Genomic DNA, 17,758 nt, shown 5'->3' with positions numbered 1-17,758 from the left:
AACGGTGTGATAGCTCTTAATACCTTCATCCATGAAGACCTCCTACATCCATAATCTTCTCTCTATATAAAGACAAGTGTCCTGACTGACTCAGCATCACCCAGCCCAAACCCCTGGACCTAGAAACATGAAATTTAGGGAGAACATTCCGTTCATGATGTAGAGACTCACTAAGAAGGGATTTTAAGAAATTCGCCCCCTAAGGGAGTAAAAAGGGGTAAAGTGTGTTTTCCCATAGGGACACAGCTTTCCTGTGTGGCTGGCAGGCTGCTCCTCCCCCCTCCTGCCAACTGCCAACTTGGCCACTCTTCCCTGAGGTCATTTGCATATGCAGCCTGATTGGTCATCACCCCAACATTCTAAACAGTATGCAGTTGTTGTTCGGAGTAATTGAATGTGTCCTGAGGTAAAAATACACCTCCCAGTCTTCCCCTCTAGGGTTGCCAATCTCCCTGTGGGGCCTGGCTTTCCTGTGTGGCTGGCAGGGTCCTGCCTGCTCACCCCCCCTTGATTGGTCAGCTGTAGAACTCTGTGTTCTAAGGTAAAAATCAGGTAAAGGAAACTGCAGACAGTTGAAGAAAAACAGCACAAGACTCCTGAATAGGGATTTTATATAAAAGTCAGTATGGCAACCGAGTTTTTAAATGTTCACGGGGAGATGGTGCATGCCGTTTCTAGGGGTCATTTCAATGTGAACCTCTCACACGAACCTGCTGAAGTGCCCACCACACCACCTCTCCCTCAGTCCAACTCCACCGCACACTTCTCGCAGCCATCACCTCTTACTGCCTCCAAAAATCCTTCTGGCAGATGTCGTGCAAGATACACCAATGCTAAAAGGAGGAAGCAACTTAGAGATGCGGCAACGAAATATGCACATCCTACTCCTGCAGTGTACCACCAAGCAGCAGTGGCTAAGTACCAGCAAGATCATTCCGAGGTGCACAGAGCAGCAGAGCAAAGCAATCCTGGAAGACGAGTAGAGAGGTGCTCACTTCCATGGAAGGTCAAGGCTCATTCAGGCATGGCATATGATCCTTCGTTACCTTCAAGCTGCCTCTTAACTTCATCCATGCAGAAACACCCCTGTTCAGCATCTCAAAACAAAGCAACATGGCCCAAGTGCTGTGGAACTGTAAGCTCATTGTTTGGGATGAGAGCAACATGGCACTTAAGGGGTGTTTTGAGGCACTGAGCATAACCCTCAAAGATGTCAGGGGCAATGAGAGAGTGATGAGGGGATTCACCGTGCTGCTGGGTGGAGACTTCTGGCAGATTTTGCCAGTAGGTCCAAGGGGAACTTGAGCTGACGAGGTTACCGTGTGTGTCAAGGCTTCGTATCTGTGGCCCCTCATCAGGAAACTCTCACTAAGAAAGATCATGAGGGTCCACTTGATAGTGAGAGGCGAATTCTCTGAACTCCTACTAAAAATAGGGGACAGAAAGTATCCTGAGTCCAAGGGAAAGGTGACCATCCCTGCAGGCCTGGGCACAGTAGTGATAACCCTAGCAGTCCTAACAGCTATGATATACCCTGATATCATCACTATCACAGAGAAGTCCATGAACTGGCTGTGCAAACATGCCATTCTGACCCCCAAGTATGACAAGGCTGCCCTCATTAATGAAACACAACTTAACTCCCTCCAAGGGGCAGAAATGGAGTACAGATCTGTGGACTCAGTGGTGCAAAATGGATGATGTGGTTCACTACCCCATGGAGTTCCTCAGCATGCTCAACCCTCCTGGCTTTCCAGCCCACAAGCTTCTCCTCAAAGTGGGGGCTCCAGTGATGCTGCTCCAGAACCTCAGCCCACTCAAACTCTGCAATGGCACCAGACTACGAGTGAAAGCCCTCCATAGGAACATCATCGAGGCCACATTGTTCACCGGCAGTGTTTGGGGGGAGTCAGTGTTCATAACACACATACCATTCATACCATCAGATAACCTCTTCAAGTTTAAGAGACTGCAGTTCCCTCTCAAGGTCTGCTTTGCTATGACGATCAACAAGTCCCAGGGGCAGATACTGAAGGTGGCAGGAATTGACTTGAGGGAGGACTGCTTCTCACATGGGCAGTTCTAGGGGGCCTGCTGCAGAGTGAGCTCACCCAGTAGCCTGGTGATCCTAGCACCTGAGGGGAAACCACCAATAAGGTCTACAAAGAGGTCCTTCAGTAGAAAAAAAAGGTTGTACGTATTTTTCACTTTATTTATTACACTACAGTCTTTTCCTCCTAAAATTTCTTCAATAAATGTTACATTTCAAAATTCACTTCATCAGTTTTTGGCATCAATATGCTCACCTTCATTCAAACACCTTTGTAAAGCTCAGGTACTATGCTATTATACTACAAAACCAACGAACCCCCCCTCCCAACCAAAAAACGTTACCCATAAGTATTATAACTGGATTTAAAGTAGTTAAATACCATAGCAAAGCACAGATATCAAGCTAGTCTCTCTATATAAAGACAAGTGTCCTGACTGACTCATCAATACCCAGCCCAAATCCTTGGACATAGAAACATGAAATTTGGGGAGAACATTCCTTTCATGATGTAAACACTCACTAAGAAGGGATTTTAAGAAATTCACCCCCTAAGAGGGTAAAAAGGGGTAAAATGTGGTTTCCCAAAGGGATACAGCTTCCCTGTGTGGCTGGCAGGTTGCTGCCTGCTTGTGACCCAACCCGTTGCCTGCTTGGCCACTCTTCCTTGATTGGGCCAGCCTTTCAAGGTAATTTGCATATGTGGGATGATTGGGGCTCACAACATTCCACACCTCATCTCCACCACCCCACCCCCAGAAATAGTTGGAACACAAAGGGTCATTTGTGTATGCGGCCTGATTGGTCCTTACCCCCCACATTCTAAACAGAATGCAGTTGTTATTGGGAGTCTGTGAACGTGTCCTGAGGTCAAATACACCTCCCAGTCTTCCCCTAAAAGTCCACTAGGGTTGTCTACTGACCCCCCCCCCATAAACCAAAAAATGTTACTTACTAATAAGTATAACTGGATTTAAAGCAGTTAAATACTATAGTGAAGCACGTGTATCAAGGTAGTAGGGGTATATAAAGAATATATAAGGGTGCTGGAAAATAAATGAAATCTCTGCCCACACAGCGGTCTATAACAAAAGTTACTGCTGCTTTCCAAAACACCATATGTAATGAAGATTTTAGATCCCAACACTGAATGTATTTGTGAATTCATCAACAAATTTATAAATCCCATTAGTTTCAATTGAATCTGCTCATTTACAAATTATTCACAAACTTCCAATGGCTCAGTGGTAGAATATCTGTGCTGCATGAAGATTGACCCAGGTTCAATACCAGATATTTCTAGCTAAAAAGATCAGGTAGTAGGTGGTGTGAAAGGCGTCTGCCTGAGCTGCTGCCAATCAGAACATTGACCTTCCTAGACTGATTATATGGCTATGTCTAAGGCATTTTGTATGTTCATGATTGTAGCTTCTGTAGGGTTTTCAGAAAAGTCAAAATATTTATTAATGTGAGTAATAAAACTGGAAAATTTAGCACAATATTTTATATAAAATGGCAGAGCAATCCTACTATATAAAAGAGTGTGTTCCACATGACTCACTTCCTACCCCGGTGCACCACCAGAGGGCACTGTTGCGGCAGGAAACCCAGGCTGGGATGAGGAGCAGAGAAGGTGGCAATGCCCACCCCCTGCCTTCACCTGGCCAGGATCAGGAGAGGAACAGGAGGCAATGCCTGCCTCCTGCCTTCACCCGGCCAGGATCAGGAGCAGAGCAGGTGGCAATGCCTGCCCCCTGCCTTCACTCGGCCAGGATCAGGAGCGAAGCAGGAGGCAATGCCCATCCCCCGCCTTCAACTGGCCAGGATCAGGTATGGAATAGGTGGCAATGCATGCCCCACCATCACTCAACCAGGATCAGGTGTGCAGCAGGTGGCAATGCCTTCACAAGGCCAAGATCAGGAGTGGAGCAGGTGGCAATGCCTGTCCCCGCCTTCACCCAGCCGGAATCAGGAGCAGAGCAGGTGGCAATCCTGCCCCCCTGCCTTCACCTGGCTGGGATGAGGAGTGGAGCAGGTGGCAATACCAGTTCCCTGCCTTCACGCAACTGGGATCAGGCGCAAAGCAGGTGGCAATGCCCACCTCCACATTCACCCAGCCAGGATCAATAGGGGAGAAGGTGGCAATGCCCACATTCATCTTCACCCAGTTGGGATCAAGAGGGGAGCAGGTGGCAATGTCCACCCTCCGCCTTCACCTGGCCAGGATCAGGCACAGACAAGGAGGCAATACCTGTTTGCCCACCCTCCCCTGTCTAGAGCCCATTGTGTTTTCCCCACAACGAGCTTTGTTGCTAGTTAATGATATTATAGTATCAAGTTCCAATGTTGCTCTGTATTAAAATAGATACTTGATAGACACAGTTTATTATCTGTACCAAACAGGACTGTAGGAGTATATAAATCTAACTATAACAATAAAATGGATGAATTTGGAAAATTGCCCCATTCTTTTGACATATTGAAGCCAGGAGGTATCTTATGAATACAAATAGATCATTGTAAAATAATGTAATGAACAGAAAAGCAGTTCTTAAAACACATGGACAACTTTGCATGGACTTACGGCTCTTGCTTGGCGATGCTACACAAATTCTCCAGTAGATGGAGCATCTTCATTGCTTTTCTTTAATCAGATGACAGATACACACACAGATAGACACACAGACAGATCATTCATGTTTAATTCACAAAACAGACTATTTTGGGTATCCTGTGGCAATTATCACCCAGTCATTATCTCAAGGCCCACTCATACAAATATTTCTGATGTGGCATGTTTAACTACTCAAGGTATGTGCCACATGCTGAGGATACAAGGATCAGAACTCTTCATAGATTAGCGTTATGATTTCTCTAGGTGGGTTGTAGGTAGTTCCATCCCAATATGGATAACTAATTTGTGCAGAGTTCTCTGTGTGGTATTGAACATTACAGTTACTTTAGATGGTGGAACAGGGACTTGAAGCCAGGGTGAATTGCAGCATCTGTATTCTTAAGGCTGTGAGGATAGGTTCTTACACACATTTGAAGAGTTCTTGTTTTTGTTATGATTTTACTCTTGCTTAGCTGTTTTGTCGAACAATAAATGTGTATTTATTTCATTAACGTGTATTTCTGCCACAGGCATATCACATTTTACAAACAGCCACACTACAGTTTGATGTAGCATTTAAGAGCAGCAGGACTCTAATCTGGAAAACCGGGTTTGATTCCCCACTCCTCCATTTGTAGCCTGCTGGGTGAGCTTGGGTCAGTCACAGCTCTCTCAGCCCCACTCACCTCACAGAGTGTTTTGTTATGGGGATAATAATGACACACTTTGTAAACCACTCTGAGTGGGCGTTAAGAGCATGGGACTTTAATTTGGAGAACTGGGTTTGATTCCCCACTCCTCCAATTCAAGCCAGCTGGGTGACCTTGGGTCAGTCACAAGTTCTAGGAGCTCTCTCAGTCCCACCCACCTCACAGGGTGTTTTGTTGTGGGGATAATAATAACATACTTTGTAAACTGCTCTGAGTAGGTATTAAGTTATCCTGAGGGGCGGTATGTAAATCGAATGTTGTTGTTATTACATTGTTTTGGACCTAGGAAAATGCAGTGTTTCACTGGTGGCTATGTAGATTTGGAAGAGGAGACAAACAAGTACTGGAACCATTCAGAAGGCTAGGAAAGCATCTTGCTATGAGTGTGGCTGCAAAGTATCCCTTGGTGCTGGTCAAAAGAAATTTTGTGAATCCACCATACAAGGGTGGTGGATGAAAGTTTTCTATGGAATTGGGGGGGGGGCCAATATTTTATGGGTACCATGGAGAGCTCAATATGATTTTTTTTATGTTGTGGTTTTTCCTTGATGGCACATAACCATATTCAAATTAATGAGAACTTCTTTCTTTCTTTCTTTCTTTCTTTCTTTCTTTCTTTCTTTCTTTCTTTCTTTCTTTCTTTCTTTCTTTCTTTCTTTGCATGCTTCTCTCCCTTATTTTTCCTTCACAGGAACCCTGTAAAGCAGGTTAGGCTGTGATTGACTGGCTTGGGACCATCCTGTAAGCTTCATGGCTAGGTGGATTGCCGAACCCAAGTCCTAGTCTCTGATATTCTTAATTGTGAGACTAGAAAAGGCATTGGCTGTCTAGGTCATGCCTTCATTTCTGGAAATTTGCCCCCAATTCCAGATCTGTTTGGATGGTGATTTTTGGATGCTCTCACGAGGCTCAGAGTTCATCTGCTCAGAATTCTTGCCTTATTACTGCATGGAGGGAATGGGGCTAAAGAGGATCTGAGATATTTATAATCTACAAGAGATAAATCGGTTAGTAGATAAGCATGCAGGGACACCAAATTTTGCATCTCTCTCCCCCCACCCCCCGCCCGATCGTGTGTTCATAGGAAACATTGCTTTGTTGCCAGTGCCACTTTTTTCCTGGTAGGGTTCCTGCGCCTTTAAAAGCTGCCAAGTAGAAATTTAAGTCTTTCCAAGCACGTGAATTTAGTGTGTGTGTGGGCTTTCCCTGCCAAATTTGTCTGTGTCAGACAATCGCCAAAAGCATAGATCTTAACCACCCTTCTCCGGGGGAAAGACAGACAAGAGGGCAAATCAATGGCACAAAACTTTCCCTCAAGTCGTTTCCTCCCTCCATTTTGAACGTTATCTGTGCGTATCTACCAAAGCTGTATTGTGAACATCCGTCGGTCTTAAGTAAGGGGTTTTATTCTTTGGACCCTACGAACTTTTACATTTTTTATGAGACTAACTTTATGCAAACGTACACTCCCTGCTGTTCCCCCAACCCCCTGTGTTTCCTCCTGAGGCGTTTCTCTCACCGCCCTTTCAAGGCAGGCAGCGCCGCCTCTTCCCGCCAATAAAAAACGTTGGCAAAAAGGCGGGAAAGAGCGGTCGAACGGTTGACAGAGAAAAGCGCTGAGGGGAGGATTCGAACGGGGCTGCAATTTGAGGCGCCCCTAAAGCAGAGCGCGGGAAAAATTCCCCCCATTCCCCCTCGCTCGCTTTTCCTTCTAGAATCCCAGAGGGTGAGATGGGAGGGGAGGGCGAAGTTCCTAGTATGCCTTTTGCTGATGTAACGCTAAATTCCGAGAGTAAATCTCACTGACCTCCATGGGATTTTATTTCTGAGGATACCCGTTTAGGAGTGCGTTGCATGTCCCGTAAATTCCACTGGGGACAGGTTCTCTGGACAGGTCTTTGTAGCAATATTCCTCACTTCACCCCTCTTACCATTTTAGACAAAATCTCTTTTTCTCTAATCTAGATTGCAGTCTTTGCTTCATACGATTCATATATAAAATTGCATTAAAAGAGTCAGGGAGTGATCCAGGCTGTACTTTTATGCCTCACTGAATAACACTGATTGTTCACTTTTGTACCTGTATTTTATTTATTTTCCACCTCTCTCCCCAATGTAGACCCAAGGTGGTTTACGTAATTCCCTTCATTTTATCCTCACAATAACCTTGTGAGGTAGGTTAGGCTGAGAGGGTGTGACTAGCCCAAGGTCACTCAGTGAGCTCCCATGGCAAAGTGGGGATTTAAACCTGGATCTCCCAGATCAACACTCTAATCACTATACCACACAGCTGTAAACATGAGTCTTTCTTCTGAGAAGACGTGTTTAGGCTTGTTCCCGAAAAATATGCATAAAATGAATCCTCAACCCATCTTTACAATACAATCCTAAAAACACTGGGAGAAAGTAAACCTGATATAATAGGCCTGATTCTGAAAACAGCTGCTTAGGATGGCTGACGTAGGGAGCCATCCAAAGCAGGTCTACTCAAAAGTAAGTCCCTTTTTATTAGAGCCAACCAAAATGACACAAAATTCAGCAAAGCCAGAATATGTATGTACTTGGTGGAGTAGCACGTCTTGACATTTTTCCCCCCACAGGGTATTAAATAGGGGAAAGTTTCTGTGTCTTCCCTGCCCCCAAAATTAGTTGGTCTGTGGTTTTAGAATGTTTCCCCAAAAGTACAGTTTTCTGTAGTATTTCAGGGTTACATACTACATAATATATAAGTACAATCAAACTTTTAAATGTTTAAATTAAAGTGAGCCTGCACAAAGAGATCCAAATGAATAGCCCTCACACTTTTTCAGTATCTCTTTTTAAATTTGATATATATCATCCAAAGGGACATGGGGATGGACCAAGCCAATTTTATCACTCTTATCTCATTGCCCTCCAGTTTGGTGTACTGGTTAAGAGTGGCACGACTCTAATCTGGAGAACCCGGTTTGAATCTCCACTCCACTGCTTGAAGCCAGCTGGGTGACCTTGGGTCAGTCACAGCATTCTCAGAGCTCTCTTTGCCCCTCCCACCTCACAGGGTGATTGTTGTGAGGATAATAATAACACACTTTGTAAACTGCTCTGAGTGTGGCAGTAAGTTGTTCTGAAGGGCAGTATATAAATCTAATGTTATTATTGTTATTGTTGTTATTACAGCTATGGGAGCAGATCTGCTAAGACCTCCTCCTTCCCCTGCCTCTGGTCCTCAATTGCAGCAGTGGGAAAAAGTGGGGGCAACACCACAATATCACTTTCAGTAGCACAGTAGCACAACTGGAAGGGATGTCATGCAGTACTCTAGCAAATACTGGAGCAAAACTCTTTGGTGAAACTACCATAGAGTGAGGTCATTTCCAGTTACATAACCAGAAATGATGTCAATGCTGTGGCACTGTGAGCCACCACACAACACTGGCCTCTCTCCTGAAAGCTAATTACAGTCCCATCATGTATGGCTTTTGTCCCTGCAGGTTCTGTTATCATCTTTTTGGTGGTTGGAGGGCATCTCCCTTTTTCACCAGTGGAAAAGCTGGTTGAATCCAACCCTTGATGCAGCAATGTAGATGTTAAACAGGGCAGACTCTCATCAGTGTCTGAATGAGTATGTGTGTTATGTGCTGTCATGTTGCTTCCAACTTATGGCGACCCTATGAATTGTCCTCCAAATTGTCCTATTCTTAACAGCCTTGCTCAGATCTTGCTGGTAGCCACAGCTTCCTTTCCTGAGTCAAGCCATCTCTTTTGGGGCCTTCCTCTTTCCCTACTGCCTTCCACCTTTCCTAGCTTTATTGTCTTTTCCAGTGAGTCTTTTCCAGTGAGTCATTTTAGTGTCTAGGGAGAATTCAGGCTTGATTTGAATTAGAACCCACTCATTGTCTTTTTGACCATCCATGGTATTTATAAAACTCCTTTAGCACTGCATTTCAAATGAATCAACTTTCTACCTGTCAGCATTTTTTCATTGTTCAACTTTCACATCCATATATAGTATCTGGGGAATACCATGATATGAATTAAATTTATCTTGGTCCCCAGCTTGGTCCTTAAAGATCTTTTCTAGTTCCCTCGTGGCTGCCCTTCTAAGTCTCAGTCTCTGATTTCTTGGCTGCCGTCTTCCATTCGGTTAATGATTGAGCCAAGGAATTTTTAACAATTTCAATTTCTTCATTGCCATCCTTAACATTGTGTAATTCCTTAGTAGTCATTACATTTGTCTTCTTCATGTTCAGCTGTAATCTTGCTTTGTCACTTTCTCCTTTAACCTTCATCAGTAGTTGTTTCAAGTCTTCACCATCTTCTGCCAATCTGAATGAGAGATAGTTTGAAAATCCTGTGTACCTCACCTTGAGCACCTTGTAAAGAAAGATAAAGATATAATAAAGAAATACACCTGGAAATTCAGGCTAAAAGACTTGAATATATATCGAAGAATAACTGAAATATATTCATTTGATTTTTGTAAAATATATATTTTTGGTAGTCATTATTTACCGTACCTTTTAAAAATATCAGGTCTCATTTGGGCTCCCATTCCTGGATATTTTGCACCATATTCTGTATCCATGCAAAATGGTTAATTCAAAGTCATAAAGCATTCTGATTGATTATCCACTCATCTTAATCATCTGCTTAAATTTCATTAATGATCAGAACACAGCAAATACCTATGAATGCAGTGTTACAGTGTAAAGAAGAGGCTGTAAAATTTTGAAAGTCTGTGATACTTGCCCAGACATATTAACATTAATTAATTGTAGCCAGCCTAGAAAATGATCCAGCTATTACCATACATATAAGAAATATCTACCTAAGACTCAGTGGTTGCAGAAAGACACATATATAAGCACTAGCAAGATGTTAAGCAATCTTAGGAAAAGCTGGAAAACAATGGCATTTTTATAGCAGGCATAAATAGAAGGGAAGCCCTCATCTTGAATCTGTTCAGTTTTCTTCACCTTTTCTGCAATATGGCAGATCTGAAAAAAACAATTCCTGAAAAACTGCAAAAATAGTGAAAATTACTAGAAACACACAGAGTTCTATATACGACTGACAAAGACTGAACACAGGAAGCTGCCTTATACAAAGTCAGAATATTGTTCTCTCAAAGGTAATCTTGTCTACTCTGACTGGTAGTGGCTCTCCAAGGTCTTAGGTGGAGATCTTTCACATCACCTACGATCACTACTACTATCCCCTTCCATCGTTATCTTCTACCAGTAAGTGAAGGACGTTTTGTTTTGTTTGGCGTTCCCTTACTGACCTTCCTACCTGTTAATTATATACAGGGCTTTTTTTCTGGGAAAAGAGGTGGTGGAACTCAGTGGGTTGCCCTCGGAGAAAATGGTCACATGGCTGGTGGCCCCGCCCCCTGATCTCCAGACAGAGGGGAGTTGAGATTGCTCTCGGCACGGAGGGCAATCTCAACTCCCCTCTGTCTAGAGGTCAGGGGGCGGGGCCACCAGCCATGTGACCATTTTCAAGAGGTTCCGGAACTCTGTTCCACCGCGCTCCTGCCGAAAAAAAGCCCTGATTATATACAAAATTTCATCATCTTGAGGGCCCTAATTGGGTGGAAAGGCTGGACAGAAATGTTTTAAATAAATAACAAATCCTGCTCAGTACTTTGAGCTGGAGATGCTAGGAAAAGAACTGGAGACTTTCTGCATGCAGAGCAGATATTCTACCACTTTGCCACAGCCCTTCCCCTAACATTATTTAATTAGCGCTATGTCATATATGTCTGCCTACATATCTGCCATGAGTATTTTTCTGTATCCTGTGCTCTGTACTGATCCTCTGAGAGTATACGAAATTGCATATCCGTGGCCTGTTTGGCTGGGAATTGCTTATCTTACAGGTGCCTACTGTGGAGTCTTTCGTTTTTGCAGCTGGTAGAGAATGTGTCCTTGAGTGCCAGCTTGAGCCTGGGAACTAAAAATGACATCATTTTTTTGCTTCTCTCCTCCCATTCTTCTTTCTTCCTATCTCAAACCCCCTTCCCCCACTTCCTGGCTCTTTTGCACCAGAATCCTAACCGTCCATATCCTACAGGCGGGAACTTGCCCTATAACTAACCCCTCCAAACCTCTACACGTCACTTCTGCCAATACCCTTGTTTGTGGGTGCTGATACTGATGGATCTCTAATAAAGTAACTTTAACTCATACACTGGAGTGTGTGCAGTGGACTACTATGGGGATCTAACTGCCAGAACCTGACACACTATTTAATAAGTGCTGTATAAAGTGTGACCTGAAGTTGTGAATGACAAATAAAAAGTGGCAGTTTGATGGATTGCAGGAGACTATGTTGGTTCATTTTAGATGAAAGTAGGTTCCTTTAGAAAAACACCATTTTGCTATTGTGGCCTGAGAGTTCTTTCATTTGCATGAACTAACATTTCACAGGCACACTTCTGGAGACATAGCCCGAGTACCTGAGTATACCCCAGATAGCTGGTTTGAGGAGGAGGAGGAGAGGCAGCACAGTCGTTTTAATATTCTATTTTCTTTTCTCTTAATGCAGATTACAAAATGAATGATGATGTTTTAAGCACCTTGGACAAACTGGTGCTACAGTTTGGTATGTCACAATGGATTATATTGAGGTCTATAGCTGAAATTTGAAAACAAGCAATACAGTATAATCCTCATTTCCCAAGCTCCAGATTGTCAGACTGTGGCTAGATAAGGCACTCTCTGCAAGGTTCTCTTTAGAAGCAAGAATAAGTCCAGTGTCTGGCAAAGGAAGCTTTATTGCAGAAAAGGTCCATTATAGTCCACTGTCCTGAATAGGAGACTCAGGATGGTACATGATCATTGTTACCAATGAAGAGCAAGCATAGGATACAGAGTAACAATACCCATCTGGATCAGCCTCCCCCCACAGTTCTCAAAACAACATCTTTCAGTCCTGGGAAGCTGCTCTCCTTCAAGGCCAATGCTTGGTGGAACGGTGTTAGACAAAACAGTCTCCTCCGGTGGGAATGCTGCCTGGGAACTGGTGCACCTGGGAAGAAAGCACTTAAACACTAGAAGCATTAGAAAATGGAGTCAGTACAGTTTAGATATATACTGGACCTGACATTCTGCCCCCCTTAAAACAGATCCCCCCCTGGTTTATATGGGTAGCGAGTATGAAAAGCTTTGGTTAATCTAGGAGCATGAACATGTGCAGAGTTCACCCATTCATCGTAACCAGAATCAAAGTCCTTCCATCTAATGAGGTAAAAAAGCTGATTTCGCTTGAGTTTAGAGTCCAAAATTTGTTGTACCTCATAGTGTATTTGGTCGTCAATTAAAGTTGGAATGGGTGGAGCTTTGATGTGCCATTTGTTGTCGGTGGGAGCTCTCTTTAAAAGGCTGACATGGAACGTATCATGCACATGGCGCAGGTTCTTGGGCAAAGTTACAGCAACAGTCACTTTATTTATTATCTTGCGCACAGGAAAAGGTCCCAGGAATTTTAGAGCGAGTTTGCGGCTTGTCTGAGCTAGTTTCAGGTTTTTTGTGGAAATATACACATGATCTCCGGGTTGTAATTCCCATTCGGCCACACGATGGCGATCTGCGTATTTTTTATAATCCAGTTTGGCTTTTTCAAGGTGTTTCTTAATAAGAGTCCACTGCTGCGCCGCCTCCCCCCACCATGAAGATACATCTGGCAGTTTAGAGGAATGGAGAGGGGGTGCGTCCAATGGGAAGGGATTGAAGTGAGTCCCGTATACAATTTTGAATGGGGCCTCTCCCGTTGAAGCGTGTACACTGTTGTTATAGGAGAATTCGGCTAGGGGGAGAAGGTCCACCCAGTTATCTTGTTGAAAATTGATGTAGCAACGAAGGAACTGTTCTAATATCTGGTTTGTTTTTTCGGATTGCCCGTCGGTTTGTGGGTGGTGGCTTGAACTGATGCCTTGCTCAATATTCAACATTTTCAAAAGCTCCCGCCAGAAGTTGGCAACGAACTGTCCGCCGCGATCCGAAATCACCTTGGACGGAAAAGAATGTAATTTTACGATGTGTTTTAGAAACAGATCCGCTAGTTTCCGAGCGGAGGGTATAGCAGTACAGGGGATAAAATGAGCTTGTTTGGAGAACAGATCTACCACAACTAAAATACAATTATGTCCTTTTGAACTAGGTAGATCAGTGATAAAGTCCATGGAGATTACTTCCCAGGGCCTGTTCGGCGTTTCCAATGGTTGCAGGAGACCCGGAGGTTTCCCTTTTCTGGTTTTTGCGCTGAGGCAAACAGGGCAGGAACTAACGTATTGGGAAATGTCTTTGCGCATGCCCGGCCACCAGAATTGTCTTTGAATTAGGTGCAAAGTTTTCAGGTACCCATAATGTCCAGCAGTGGGAGCATCATGACAGCGCTGCAAGACCTCCAGCTTGAGGCTGTCTGGGACATAAAACTTGCTCCCAGCTAGCCAATCCCCGTGTGGAGATTGGGTTAGTTTGTTTCGCGGAGCTTTATCCCCCTCCTTCTCCACTTCAGTTTTAAGTTTCGATTTCCACTCTTGGTTGGTCGGGAGGGGCTGCTTGGCACGGCTGCGAGTAGTCACCACGCCCCCAAGTTGCGTAGGCGAGAAGACCGTGTCGACAGTCTCCGCCCGTTTGCTCTTATGTTGGGGCATGCGCGACAGGGCGTCCGCCAAAAAGTTAGTTTTGCCCGGGAGATAATTTAGAGTGAAGTTGAATTTGGAAAAGAATTCCGCCCACCGCAATTGCTTGGCATTCAGTCTGCGTGGGCTTCGGAGGGCCTCCAAATTTTTATGATCTGTCCAGACCTCGAAAGGGTATCGCGCTCCCTCCAGCCAATGTCTCCAGTTAGTAAGGGCTGCTTTTACTGCAAAGGCCTCCTTCTCCCACACATTCCAATTCCTTTCCGCCTCCGAAAACTTTCTAGACAAGAATGCACAAGGCCGCAATTTCCCATCCTCCCCCTTCTGTAGCAAAACCCCCCCTATTGCCGTATCGCTGGCGTCGACCTGTACTATGAAGGGGGATTGTTCGTTGGGGTGGGAGAGGATGGGTTCCGTTACAAATTGCTTTTTTAGGCATTCAAAGGCCGTTTGGCAATCGGGGGTCCATGGTAATTTGGAAGAGGGTTTTTTAGCTTGGTCCCCTTTATCTTTGGTTTTCAGCAACTCTGTTAAGGGGAGTGTGATTTGGGCGAAATTTGCTATGAAGTCTCTATAGAAGTTGGCAAAACCCAGGAAGGATTGCAGTTCTTTGCGGGTGGTGGGTGTCTGCCAATCTTGGATCGCCTGTATTTTGGCTGGATCCATTTTCAGACCCTCTTGGGAGATACAATACCCAAGGTAAGTGAGTTCGGTTCTATGGAATTCACATTTGGACAACTTGATGGGCAGTTTATTCTTCATCAAGGCGGCTAGGACTTTTTGTACCATTTGAATATGTTCTTCCTCGGTGTCCGAATAAATTAAAACATCATCAAGGTACACCACCACCCCTTTGTACAGAAATTCGTGTAGAACTTCGTTTATCATGGACATGAATACAGACGGGGCTCCCGTCAATCCAAAAGGCATAACTAAGTATTCATATTGTCCGAGGGGCGTATTAAACGCGGTTTTCCACTCATCCCCTGCCTTGATACGAACGTGGAAGTAAGCATCTTTTAGATCTAATTTCGTAAAGATCTTACCTTGGGCCACGACGTTGAGAAGGTCTCGGATGAGCGGTATGGGATAGGCGTTGTTGGTGGATACGGCATTCAGTCCTCGGAAATCCGTGCACAGTCTGAGCCCCCCATCCTTCTTTTTCACGAAGAGGACTGGAGCGGCGTGGGGGCTAGAGGCTGGGCGGATGAACCCTCGTTGGAGGTTGGTGTCGATGAATTTCCGGAGCTCTTCGCGTTCATGGAGACTCATGGGATAGAGTCGTCCTTTGGGCAGTGAGGCTCCGGGTAAAATTTCCACCGCACAGTCCGTTCGTCGGTGCGGGGGTAGAGTATCAGCTTCCTCCTCAGAGAAAGCATTTAGAAAAGGCCAGTACGGTTCGGGTATTTGGTTGACTTCTTCTTGGGTGAGGAGGGCCTTTTCCTTATGAGTTGGATCTTCGCCCCAGTTTTGATTCCAACGGTGATTTTTACAGTTGGCATGACTGAAGGTAATACATCCTTGTGCCCAGTCTATGTAGGGATTGTGATCACATAGCCATTTGCTGCCTAGAATTAACGGGTACTTGGCAGTAGAGCTGATGACAAAGGACCTCTTCTCCCAATGTTGTCCCATGCCTGTGATCACCGGGATGGTTTCAGTTGTGACAGGATTCATGTTGGTACCATCCATTTGTTCAAAGATTACTGGATTTTGTAAATCCCGAGTTGGTAAGACCAGTCCATTGACTAGAGCTGGGGCTATAATGTCTCTCGAGCAGCCCGAGTCAATAAGAGCTTGCACCCGAATGTGCATTTTCCTCTCTGGGTTGATTAGAGTCACTGGCATGAATAAGATGGACCCAGGTGGCCGGTTCCGTGCAGGGACGGGCTTGGGGCGGATCTGTCGTTTGGGCCCTTTTACGACAGATCCATCTCGTTTCCCGACTGGGGACTTTCTGGATTGACTTCTGAAGATGGGGAAGCGGGATCGTATTCCATAACTTCTTCCGCTTCCAGCCCTCTCTCTGAGGCTGACCTTTGGGAAGCGCCGCGGCCTCTATTCGCTCGTGGAGCTGGAGTCGGGCGTTGGAGCGTAGGAAACGGAGCAAGGGTTGGACGCCGTAATTGAAGCGGAGGTCTTTGCACAGGTCGGTAGGGGCATTGTGCTGCAAAGTGACCAGCCTGTCCGCATTGCAAACACAGCCCTTGTTGCCATCTAGCATCTCTCGCTCCACGGGTGGCGTAGCCAGCTCCCCGTGCTCCCCTCTGTAAGGTCAATGGTCTTCTTTGTCCCGTTTGTTGTTGTTGTTCAACCAAACGGACTTCCAAAATGCGATTCTCCACTTCACAAACAAGTTGAATCCAACCTAACAGTGTAGGGGGATTGTCTTGCATGAGGGCTCTGACCAAAAGTTTCGGGTTAAGTCCTTGTTTGAACAGAATAATTTTTGTGGACTCCTCACACCTGGGGCACTTGGCTGCTAATTGCCGGAATTTTGTGACATAGTCTCTTGCTGACATGCTGCCTTGTTTGAGGGCTTGCAATTCTGTTCGGGCCCGGGTTTCTTCTAAGGGGTCTTCATATTGTGCTCGGATAGCATCCACTAACCCCTGGAGAGTATCAAGTTCTGGGGCCCCCACATTGTATAGTCCTACATACCAATCTGCTGCCTTGCCCTGCAAACGAGATCCAAGATGTTCAATTTGGCTAGCCTCACTGCCAAAAAGGTGCCCCCACCGGTTGAAAAATTGTACCACTTGCACCAAGAAAAATCCCAGTTTGGAGGGATCCCCATCAAAGGTGGCTTCCAGCTTCACCCAGCCCATCGGGAGTTCTTGTCTTGGAGCAGGCGCTGGGTAGAAGTCCATCGGCAGTCTTAATTGCGCCTGGGGCGCGGGAGGAGGTAACTGGAGCCTCGGTCGGGGCAACGGTGGCGGCTGTACTGGCGGCGGTTGAACCGGCAGTGCCGGCGGAGGTTGGGCCGGCGGTGCGGGCGGAGGGTGCCGTGGTTGAGCTGCCGGGGGTGGTCTCGGTTGGGCCGGAGGCTGCAGTGGCGGGCGAGTAGGTGGCGGCAGTCTTGGCCTGGCTGGTAACACCGGAGGCGTTGGCGGCAGCTGTTGAGGTGGAGGAGGCTGGGGTGGTTGAGTGGAGATCGGCCGCTGAGGAGGGGGTTGGAGGTGCCGTAGTGGTGCAGGCCTTCCCGGTTGATTCGGAGGTGGTAAGGCGGGCCGGTCCTGGGGCTGCTGCAACGGTATGAGCTGCGGTCGAGGTGAGAGGGGCCGCAGCGGCGAGGGTCGAACGGGCGGAAGGCCGCGCGGGCTTGCCCCTCCAGGCGTTGTTATTCTGGGAAGCAACGGCTGGCCTCGTGGCGCTGGTAGACCATCTCCCGAAGGTTGCCCGACGGGAACAGTTTCTCGCGGTTGACCAGGGGCTCCCCCCTCGGATGGAGCCGCGTGTGCTCCCGCTTGGTCCGGCCGGACCGTTATAGGAGAAGTATGGGGGGGTATCACCGGTGTATCACTTGGCTTTTCCTCCCCTTCCGTAGGCCTCTCAACGGGAGTCTCGTCTGGCGGCACATCCCCTCCCGCGTTAGGAGGTTCGGTGGGAGTCTCTCCGGGTGGCTCAACCGGGTTATCCCTTCTCGGTGGAACTTCCTGCTGTGTGGGAAGTTCCTTGGGTTGTTCTCCCGATTCGCCAGGATAGGTGCCCCCCTCGCCTGTAGGTGACAACCGCTGCTGAACTTCCTCCACTGG

The 17,758-nt window shown here is 46.1% G+C and overlaps 1 protein-coding gene across 1 annotated transcript in view; it reads left to right on the top strand.

Annotated features, from left to right (window-relative positions):
* The window catches only part of C2H14orf39 (chromosome 2 C14orf39 homolog), a 61,766-nt gene that overhangs the window by 11,023 nt on the left and 32,985 nt on the right, over positions 1-17,758 (top strand). Inside the window, exon 2 of the mRNA XM_054972073.1 lies at positions 11,906-11,962. Coding sequence (XP_054828048.1) covers positions 11,906-11,962 — 57 coding nt within the window. The remainder of the gene's footprint in view (positions 1-11,905; positions 11,963-17,758) is intronic.

Source organism: Eublepharis macularius, chromosome 2, assembly GCF_028583425.1.
Source record: "Eublepharis macularius isolate TG4126 chromosome 2, MPM_Emac_v1.0, whole genome shotgun sequence".
Lineage (NCBI taxonomy): Eukaryota > Metazoa > Chordata > Lepidosauria > Squamata > Eublepharidae > Eublepharis > Eublepharis macularius.
This window is presented reverse-complemented; position numbering and strand designations above follow the sequence as displayed.